At 44.0% G+C, this 11,446-nt stretch overlaps 1 protein-coding gene across 1 annotated transcript in view; it reads right to left on the bottom strand.

The window, feature by feature from the left end:
- Positions 1-5,603: 5,603 nt before the first annotated feature.
- ST6GALNAC1 (ST6 N-acetylgalactosaminide alpha-2,6-sialyltransferase 1) overlaps positions 5,604-11,446 on the bottom strand; it is a 66,037-nt gene continuing 60,194 nt past the window's right edge. The window contains exons 8-9 of the mRNA XM_066585961.1: positions 9,464-9,563; positions 5,604-5,884 (exon numbers count right to left, since the gene is read on the bottom strand). Coding sequence (XP_066442058.1) covers positions 5,696-5,884; positions 9,464-9,563 — 289 coding nt within the window. The 3' untranslated portion in view covers positions 5,604-5,695. The remainder of the gene's footprint in view (positions 5,885-9,463; positions 9,564-11,446) is intronic.

Genomic DNA, 11,446 nt, shown 5'->3' with positions numbered 1-11,446 from the left:
CCTTATACTGCTGACTTCTGGGATTTTGGTCCTTAAACCCTACATGTGGCTCTGCATGATACCCATCTCACCTGATAAGGTTATTTCCTGAGTGCTGTTGGTAACTGTATTGTATTCTATTCTGAGTATAGGTCATCGTTAGCATGTTTGACTCTTTTTTTGCAAGCTAAACACTCCAAGACCCTTTCAGAGAAACAATGCATTGGTCAGGTCAACTGCTTGGAAGGCAGCTATGATCACCACTATACCACCAACGCCACAGCTGAAGAAATTCCATAATGTGTAGCCAGAAGAACAGACAAGCTGGTTAAGGGACAGCTACCTATAGCTTTATTGCTGAGTCTGAGAAAGAGGAGGAAAGGTGCCAGATACAACACTAAGGTGTTTCCTATGGACTCGGTGAGAAATCTGGACTGGCAGTTTGGGAATATTTGTAGGAAAAACGGTATAAACCAATAGAAAACTAGCACAGACAAAGTTCCCACCCCTCCACAGGTGTTTCAGAACATATTTACATGTAATAATCTGCAGATACCAGTGCTCCAGCCTTTCCTTCCATGGCTGCCAGCAATATCCGGCCTCCTGATGGAACTGCCGCGCATGCGCGGACTCAGATCCATGGTGCAGATGCGAGAGAATGGTAAATCTCGCGAGCCTTACCTGCCGCTTCACTCCTCACGGCCATATTGCATAGGGAGCATATACCTGAGGGCATTACAAGTCCCAGGACAGCGCAATACCAGCAAAGAGGAACTACACAGGTAACATATTAATATGTCAAGACAGCCGTAATAGTGAGGCAGAGGGCACCCATAATGGGCACCTCATTCAGGTTATATAATGAAATAGTTCTCCCATTCAAATGCATATAGATGATCGATTTAAAGATCACAATCAACTCTCCCATCATGTAGCCGACTATATCCGAAATGTTCACACATCACCTGTTTCTTGCCACATAAAGTGAGCTTAAACAGGTAGTGTATACGTAATCTATGGTATACCCATCACACCCAGTGTAACAGAGATGACACTACAATATACCACAGAGAGATCATTAATGCAATGAACTTTTATTATTAATTATAGGCTTTTCACTATATTTGATTCCCACGGTAAATCACAAGGCAGACATTGATATTCCTGTCAAAGATGTCCAAAGGTGAGGCAGAGGGAGAAGCACTGGAGACACCGGTTACAAATGCCCTCTGCCTCACTATTACGGCTGTCTTGACATATTATTATATTGCCTATGTAGTTCCTCTTTGCTGCATTGAGGTGCGCATGCGCAGCTTATATGCGGTAACCTAGTAACAGAGGTATTGCGCTGTTATGGGACTTGTAATGCCCTCATGTACATGTACCCTGTGCAATATGGCCACGAGGAGTGACGCGGCAGGTAGCTCTTGCGAGATTTACCATTCTCTGACATGTGCGCTGTGGATCTGAGTCCACGAATGCGTGGCAGTTCCATCGGGACACCAGATAGTACTGGCAGCCATGGAAGAGCGGAGGAGAGGCTGCCAAATGTCTTCTGACATCAGAGCTGCACAGGCTTCAATCAGAATGTCTGAAGACGTCAGACAGTGGATTGGAAAGGGTTAAGCTTGAAAAAGGCCACAGGCCGAAACATCGCTGTGCTATGTGTGATGGGAGAATAAACCATTTTATGGGTGATGCTGCTTGATGCTGCCGAGGCTCTCATTTGTACTCCCATGTAGTGGCTGATGCTTGTAACTGCAGGCATAGCTTCCACTCCAACCTCTGTGTATTTGCGGCGCTGACAGCATGCGCCCGCTCTGCTGATCGGTCGGGGTCCCGAGCGACGGCTCCCAGCTGATCAACTATTGATGACCTATCCTGAGAATAGGTCATTTGTAGCATTTCAGTGGAAAACACCTTTAAAGCCATTTTCTACGGCCAGTGCTAACTTCCCTACATTAAAAGTTATTTCTAAACCCCTTAAAAGTGGCTACAAAAAAACATAATAAAAACACAAAAGTATCTTGATTTTTAGTGGAAATTATTCTGGCTTCGGGCAAACTGATTCTCAGAGGTAAGAAATGTTTACTCAAGGATCTAGTACAACCTGGAAGACAACTTGATTGACTGCAAACAATAATGGTATGAAGTACATTCACCCGGACTTATTTTTTATGTCTTTTGTCTACATCTTGTGTAATAAGAAGGATTGCTGTTTATCTAGTATGAAACCATGTTTGACATTTGGCTGACTCGCTCTAATAAAGGTTACTTCTACTGTAGATCATATCAAGGATAACTTGTAGCAAACACAGTGATGGCGCTCTTAAGGCCCATTTACACCAGCCGATGATCACTCAAAGATCGCTCCAACGACAGTTTGAGTGACAGCTTTGAGCGATCATTTAGCATAAACTATTAAGTAGCTACTCAGCTATTAAGAGCAATTAAGTGTGCAAATGAAGCCTTCCTGAATGCAGTTAAAAGCCCGAGGGCTCTTATCTGCTTTCAGTTCCTTTGTTCTCGAGGGGGAAACAATGCTATCAGCACTCCCTGTAGGGAACTGCTGATAAGACTGAAGGACGATTTTTAGGTTGAACTGAATTTAACAATCAGCTAGCAGCGCCCAAAAAGCACACGATGGGCGCACATTTAGATGCACCGATTATCACTAAAATGATCGCCGATTAGCGTTTTTCTTAGCGATCATCGGCCGGTGTAAATGGGTCTTTACACTGGGCGACACTCGGATAAATGATTGCGCAAGCGCTGACGGCACCGGTAAAGTCTTTAGCGCTCATGCAGAGTGTTTAGACGCACAGGCTTTGCTGCTGGATCGCTGGGTTTTCGCTGGCTTCTTGCTCAGTGGTTCACCTTCTATGTAAAGCGCTGAGCAAAGAGCGTTTACACGTATCGAAAAGCCAGCGTTTCGGCAATAGTTTTTATGTTGACTGAAAGTCAGCGATAACGACTTGCGAGTGAATAGTGAGCGATTTTTATTTTGCTGTTATATTCCACGATTATCACTCAATTTTGTTTGAACAAATTTTGACCAAAATCATTAAGTGTAAACGGCTCATTAGTGGTTGCTTAGCTGCTCAGACAATGTGGCCCATGCATAGATCATTAGCCGTGTACAACCCACTACTGCTTTTCCACACTTATCGTGGTCATAGTGAGAAGAGAAAAAGTGCTTAATCTGTATAGAAATGCAGATGCAACTATGGTAGGGATCACTGATAGGTAGGGATCAGTAACAATTCTAAAGCAGGCCACACACAACTCTGCATGGCAGGCCTTAACTATGTGCGACCCATGCAGTCATAGCCTACATCCAACTGGTGCCCCCCTACAAACTGGTGGCATCGGCCAATAGAACCAGGTGTATGTAGGCTGGGGTTGATTGCCACCCTACCAGATGATCATCTTCCTCTGTGTGACTTGTGGAGCTACATAAATCATTTTCCTCCTGGCTCTCTCTCCTCCTCTCTGATGTTTTGAGGCACCACTTTCTGATCATCGGCACCCCTGTAACACAATCACTTAGTTCTGATGGAGTATTTATGCCATGAGCTTAATTCCGGTACTATGTTCTGGTGTTGCTTCTGGTGATGTATTTAGGTTATGAGTTCAGTTCTGGTGTTGTATTTACGTACTGAGCTTAGTTCTGGTACTGCATCTATGTATTGAGTTCGGATCTGGTATTATATCTGTGTACTGAGCTTGGTTTTGGTGTTGCATTTATGTACCGAGCTTTGTTCTGTGGCTGTATTTATCTTATAGCCTTGCTTCTGGTGCTGTATTGATGTACTAAGATTAATTCATGTAGTGTATTTGTTATGAGCTTGATTCTGGTACAGTGTTTATGTACTACGGTTAATTCATGTAGTGTATTTATGTTATGAGCTTGGTGCTGGTCTTGTATTTATGTACTACGATTAATTCATGTAGTGTATTTATATTATGAGCTTGATTCTGGTACAGTGTTTATTCCCTGAGCTGTTCTGGTGGGGGTATGTTGCTTTCTGCATAAGCAGAATACAGGTAGAATGCCTATCAATGAAATATAATGAGTTTTTTTTTATGACGAGGGTGGGCAAAAAACATTCTGCACAGGGTGCCATCCTTAGATCGACACTGATTCTCTGCCGAAATATGCATTTACTTGACAGTTATCTGACCTGACACCCCCATAAACATGCATGCTCAGCCTGTGTACGTGTTCTGGATGTAGACTGGGGAGACAGTTGCTGCAAGACCTCTCCTAAGAACAGAAGGATTGGGCCAGGTGAATGTCAACAGCCAGAACCTTATCTTCCCCAATATTTGCCATTGGTGGAGAGTCAGACCAATACACATTAGATAATCAGCCTAGCCCACTGAAAAGTGGGGAGTTCAGCCAATAAACATCTAAAGGCGCTTGGCCACCTTAACAAAATGGCGCATATTCTGCTGTGGATCTGCCAAAAAAAACAATCCTGACGCAAAATCTGCATGTGTTACATCCATTACATGTGGTTGGTTGAAGATTTTGCTGTGAATTAGCTGCAGAATTCACCATATGCATGGCAAAGAATGAAACCCGCAGGGAAAAGATAGAAGCAGCTTAACTCTACATGCTGCGGATTTAAAAATCAGCACCACAGGTCAATTCTGATGCAGATCTTTTTCTACGGCATCCAGATGATATTTTGTAAAAACATGCCATTCCGGGTGGAAATTCCATAGTGTATCTGAGGATGAAGGCCCAATTATCAGTACTTCACTGCGTTTTTTTCTCCTCCGGTTATAAAATTGCTGCAAAATGGCTCTATTTTGTCCTAATTTTGCAAAAACGGCAGCTTTTGCCAGGATTACCTTAAATTTTAACTACAACATGGGAATATACACTAAATCAGTTATTATTTGAAGGCAAATGGTGTGTCTAATGTCTCCTACCAATCAACGTGCATTCAACCAGTGTGGATCTGTTCACTTGATAAACCCATAGGTGCTATTTTGTGAGGACAATAAGGGTTGCTGCATTATTTACCAAAATTGGGTCAAATATGGGCCCATCCCCCCCTAACAGGGCCAGCTCTATACAGTAAATCCATTTTGGGGTGAAGTGTAGGGGCACACAGATTGTAGATTGTAACAGGGGTGTACACCAGGGTAAAAGCATTTAGCTTTACAACCGAAAACTAGAAATACAACAGAAAAGAGGGGAAGAAAGGGACAAACGGCCAATAAATAGCAAGAGTGTGAAAGGCACCCAGCTAATCCATGTCTCAGCGGGGTTTGGAGAAAGAGAGATTCCTTTCAATCCAGAAAGAATACAGTTTTCATAGTATCACCTAGCAACTCCCAGAAGCCCTGGTCCTTCTATAAAGCAAGGGGAGAGGAGGTGGAGTGGAAAAAAAAGAGGATAAAAGAAGGATATTCCTGTAAAAGTTGGGCTGTGTTAACACTTTAATTGCCAAACTGACCATTACGTATCCTGTGGCTTGACTTAACCTTTAACAGGCCAAAGTTTGTTAACAAAAAGTGGTAAAAAAAAAATCCACAAAAGTGGTGAAATTTAGGCCACTAAAAAAAAGAAATTTGAAAAATAATGATCCCATTTAGGAATGTTGGCATGTAAAAGGTTAATATATACTTTTTTAATTCCCCTCAATTCATTTTATTCATTCCAACAGAACAGGAAAAACAGAAATAAAGCCAATTATGAAAGTCAACTGCCAGTCTTAGTCTTAGTTTTCTTGTAAAGTTTGATGATGTTTTGCTCATGTAGTTGAGCCCATAAGTCTTTCTCCAGCAGTAAGTCGTGGTTTGTATATAAAACAACCGGGGTCTTTGTCTTGTCATAGTAATGATCGGCATATTCCTCGTAATCATCTGTCATGAAGCCATAGGCACTGACCTAAGGGTAAGGAGGTAGATGTTAAAGAAGCATACGTATGTATTGACTGCAGTTATGCAATAACACTGGATGATTAGTAGGATTAGTAGATTCCAGTCCATGAACTACCGTGTTTCCCCGAAAATAAGACAGTGTCTTATATTAATTTTTGTTCAAAAAGGTTTAACTTTTTTACATGTATAGCTGCCTGGACACTATTTAAATTGACTTTTTTTAATTACCTGTTAGCAGGGCTTAATTTTGGAGTAGGGCTTATATTTTAAGCATCCTCAAAAAGCCTGAAAAATCATTTTGCATCCTCAAAAATTCTGGAAAATCATGCTATGTCTTATTTTAAGGGTATGTCTTATTTTCAGGGAAACAGGGTAGAAGGTTTACTGGGGCTCCCAGTACGTATAATGAGCACTGGTGGTAGCAAAAAGTAAAAAAAAAACTACAAAGCCGTAATTCAGCACCTACGCCAGTGAAATCTCAGCAAGAGATATTGAACCTAGCGCAGTCGGGTAATACTGTACTTTCTAGAGTTTATTTAGAGAGGAGGCGTAGAATGCTGATCTTTATTGATATAAATGATATAGATTGATATAAATGCTGAGGTCTGTTGCGGGAAATGCTATAGTGATTGCTAATTATTATGTAAATGCTGAGGTTTATTAGAAGAAATGCCGAGGTCTATTGGGGGAAATGCTCTAGTGATTGATGTCTACTATGTAAATGCTGAGGTTTATTAGGAAAAATGCGATAATGACTGATAGTTATTGTACAACTGATGATGAAGATTGTAACAGTGCAGTTCTGTTATTGTAACAGTCTCTATTGTAGCCCGGGTGGACATTGTGTGAGTGGTTTCAATTCTAGTCATGGAGAACATCTTGAAGGTTTGCATAACCTGGTCCCATGTTGGGCAGGGCTATGCATCTGATGGACGAATGGTAGGGAAGGTATGGGGGTGGTTCTCTCTTGAAGATGGATTAAGAGATGGAGCACACATTGCAATAAACAATGGTGATATTTACTTGGCTGCTGAATCAGCGGTACAGTCACTTTTTTGTTGAATTTCGGCTGATGGCTCTTATCTTTCCCGTTTTCAGTTTATTTCAGTTTTAAAGAAATGTTTAGTTTTATTGGGATTCAGTAATGCACGGCATACTTTGCATTCATTTACAATTGGGACCGCTACAGAAACTGCCATCTTGGGCTTTAGCGAGGAAGCAATACAGAAGATTGGGAGATGGAATTCTACCAGTTTTAGGGCTCTTTCCCACGAGCGTATATTGGCCCGCTGTTTTGAAGTCCGGCCAATATGCGCTACGATCTGATGCATTGGATTCCAACGCATCAGGTTACATGGTCGTATTCCTGCGACGTAAAAGTGCCTGGCCGACCAATAGAGTTTTTACGTCGGGAGTTTTTATGTCGGGCCCGAAAGATAGTCCTGGAACTACGTCATCTGCTGCACAGGCTCCTATGGGAGCCAATGACAGTGGCCGGAGAAGGGCGGTGGAAGGGAGTTTAGCAGCGCGACTGCTAAACTCCCTCCCTCTTCTTTCCTCCCTTCTGGCTGATTGCAATGGAAGGGGGCAGAGCTAAGCTCCCACCTCCTCCCTGCCCCTTTCCTGCAACCAGCAATGGGAGGAGGTGGGACGGGATGGCACTTGGCTCTGCCCCTATCCTGCCCCCTCCTATTGCAATCAGCTGGAGGGGAGGAGAGAGGAGGTGAGCCGGCGAGGGGGAGGGAAGGGGCAACAGCATAGTGGCTTTGGCGTATGCGCGCCAGGGCCCACGCCATCTGAACGGGCTCACAAACGTTAGATTTGTGCGCCCATTCACAAGTTTTTACACCTCACATCGTAGCGTATATCGGCCGGCCGTGAAAACAGCAGCCGATATACACTCATGTGAGAGAGCCCTTAGGCTGTATGTTCGGCCGAATTTGATAATTGTTTTCCTTCCTTAGGTGTTGTTGTACAATCAGTCCTTTCTTTGTTTTTTGGGCCCAGAAGAGGGATTCGAAGAGAAGGTACACTGAAAATCTTGCAGTGGATGGCTCTAGTTTCACATTTTTTGTTGCAAGAGGGGATTTGGCATGACTGATTGAATTTCTGAAATTGTTCCTATCTAGTTTGGTCCTTTCCTGTCTTCTATGTTACTGAGGAGATTAGTAAATGATTTAACAGGATGCTTGAAAAATTTTTGCCGTTTGGTGCAGGCTTTAGTTTTCAGCATTTTGAGTTTGAGGGATTTTTGCCTGGCTTTTACAGAAGTGACTGTGCCCATTTATCGGATGCAGCAATAGATATATTTAATGCCAATCTTCAAACTATAATTGAGAAGGCTGCATTCTTGGGGAAAGCAATGTCACCGCTGATGTCATGGCTGGTGGTGGGTTGTCGCCCGCTTCATGCAGGTGGACATTGTTTCAATAGTTTAATACAGTTTTGGACTTGGCAGACTTGAGTCTGTATGACTAAATATCTGGACATGTCTTATACGTTAATGTCTTTTGAGCGATAATCGTTGTGTCATTTACAGCGCAAGATGATCGCTCAAACGTTAAGCGATCACCTTGCACTCTGAGTGGAGGATGCAAAAGACAAGTCGGTGTGTCCCCGCTTGTCTTCTGCGTCCAGCTGTTCCCCACTCGGGGGAGGGAGACCCGGCTGTTATACAGCCGAGCGCTGCGAGTGGATGATGCAGAAGACAAGCGGGGTGTTCCCCCTTGTCTTCTGCATCCAGCTGTTCCCCATTCCGAGTGCCCGGCTTTTATACAGGCGAGGGCTGCAAGCGGAGGATGCAGAAGCCAAGTGGGGTGTCCCCGCTTGTCTTCTGCATCCAGCTGTTTCCCGCTCCAAGCACCCGGCTGTTATACAGCCGAGCGCTTGGAGTGGAGAATGCAGAAGACAAGCGGGGTGCCCCGCTTGTCTTTTGCATCCAGCTGTTTTCTGCACGGAGCGCCCGGCTGTTATACAGCCGAGCGCTCCCAGCTGGGTATGGAGAACACAGCTGGACTGCTCTGTTCTTCATACCCAGCCTGTCATCAGGAAGCGGGATACAGCTAAAAAAATGGTATCAGCTGTATCCCGCTGTGAATCCCTGATAAGGCTGATGGTCGTCTTTCAGCATGCTGAAAGACAACGATAAGCGATTGCTTAATGAAAAACTGCACGATGTCAGTGCAGTTACACAGAACGATTATCGCTCAAAAGACGGCTTTTGAGCGAATTTTGAGCGATAATTGTTGTGTCTAAATGGGCCTTTACTGTTTTTATAGATAAATATATATTAATATATAAGATAAATATATTTATTGAATACTAATTAAAGTTGGGTAACCCTTTGAATAGATAACACAGCCTTTTATAATCCAGATTATGTGGCTTGTGTTTATTCTGATTAGTGGTATTCTATTAGGATCCCATGTTAATGATGTTCATTCATTTCAGTCAACCTGATGCTATATAAGTGTCAAAGGGGCAAATACAGAGTAATTGAATTGTTTTGTAACTCAGTAATGTAAACCAAAACAGTGCTATTATAATGCTCCATATAGGACCATATCCCAAATTGTCATTCTCTCACCGTGTCACACAGATGTAGTGCTGTAAGCAGAACCACGGCCCCTGTGCTTGGCCTGTATATGTTCCAGTAATTCCCATTAAGGTTATCAGATCGCAGGAACCTACAAAATATTTAGCATTGTCTTAGTTCTGTTATCACAAACATTGGGAAATGTAACATATGAACATAGTTTTCCTGTATATGTACATATCACTAATCAGATGACATGTTGAATATAGTATACAGTTTTAGGCATTAGTGCGTCATGAACGCACCTTACTTCGTTCCTACCAGTGGCCACCGTACTAGCCGACACAGGTTAACAGTTGTGGGTTTCATAGCTATCTGATCCTGGAAACTAATTAAAGGGGTTGTCCCGCGCCGAAACGGGTTTTTTTTTTTTTTAACCCCCCCCCCGTTCGGCGCGAGACAACCCCGATGCAGGGGTTAAAAAAACAACCCGCACAGCGCTTACCTGAATCCCGGCGGTCCGGTGACTTCAATACTTACCGCTGAAGATGGCCGCCGGGATCCTCTGTCTCCGTGGACCGCAGCTCTTCTGTGCGGTCCATTGCCGATTCCAGCCTCCTGATTGGCTGGAATCGGCACGTGACGGGGAGGAACTACACGGAGCCGGCATTCTACACGAGCGGCCCCATAGAAGACTGCAGAAGACCCGGACTGCGCAAGCGCGGCTAATTTGGCCATCGGAGGGCGAAAATTAGTCGGCTCCATGGGAACGAGGACGCCAGCAACGGAGCAGGTAAGTATAAAACTTTTTATAACTTCTGTATGGCTCATAATTAATGCACAATGTACATTACAAAGTGCATTAATATGGCCATACAGAAGTGTATAGACCCACTTGCTGCCGCGGGACAACCCCTTTAAGCTCTACTGTTCTATTTGCGTCTTGACTGTGTGACCATACCCTATAGTTGCAGCATGATAGGGGTTAACTATTATTTCTGATTTGGAGTGCATTAGTCATCAGCACTTATTAGTCATTTAGTGTGTTACTCTGGTGCTATAGTGGATTGCTTTCTTGGACTCTTGACCCAGCTTACCTTTGTCTCTAAACCACTTCTCTAGATTTACCCTATCAAGGTTTACGTGGTAGCTGACCATTGACTGCCTGCCTTTGCTACTGCCTCAGAGAAGTTTGGGGGCCCCAAGATAAACTTTTGCACCCAGGCCCATGAGCCTTTAGCTACGTCCCTGTGCCTACAATTATGTGATTTGTAGTTCCTCTCTTATACTTTGATCTCAGCTCATCCCTCACCTGGATTTTAGTCTTCTATTTGGCTAATATGTTTATACGCTTCCTTGGTTACTCGAGACGAACACCACGTGGTACTCGAGTCAATTTTATTTCCCTTCCCCGCATGTTTAGCGCCATTTTCTAGCCAATAAACATGTTTAGCGCCATTTTCTAGCCAATAAACATGCGGGGAAGGCATTACCACTTCCTGCTGTGACGTGCCAGCCCTCTGCCCACCAACAGCAGTGAGTGGCTGGCGGGATCAGGTGACCGCCAAGTACTTAAAGGGGTTGTCCCGCGAAACAAAGTGGGTCTATACACTTCTGTATGGCCATAATAATGCACGTTGTAATGTACATTGTGCATTAATTATGAGCCATACAGAAGTTATCAGAAGTTTTTCACTTACCTGCTCCGTTGCTAGCGTCCTCGTCTCCATGGTGCCGTCTAATTTTCAGCGTCTAATCGCCGGATTAGACGCGCTTGCGCAGTCCGGTCTTCTTCTTTTCTGAATGGGGCCGCTTGTGCCGGAGAGCGGCTCCTTGTAGCTCCGCCCCGTCACGTGCCGATTCCAGCCAATCAGGAGGCTGGAATCGGCAATGGACCGCACAGAAGCCCTGCGGTCCACCGAGGGTGAAGATCCCGGCGGCCATCTTCACCAGGTAAGTAAGAAGTCACCGGAGCGCGGGGATTCAGGTAAACACTCTCCGGTTTTCTTTTTTAACCTCTGCATCGGGTTTGTC

This window comes from Eleutherodactylus coqui, chromosome 13, assembly GCF_035609145.1.
Source record: "Eleutherodactylus coqui strain aEleCoq1 chromosome 13, aEleCoq1.hap1, whole genome shotgun sequence".
In the NCBI taxonomy this organism is placed as follows: Eukaryota; Metazoa; Chordata; class Amphibia; order Anura; family Eleutherodactylidae; genus Eleutherodactylus; species Eleutherodactylus coqui.
Note: the sequence above shows the minus strand (reverse complement) of the source record. Positions and strands in the feature narration are given on the sequence as shown.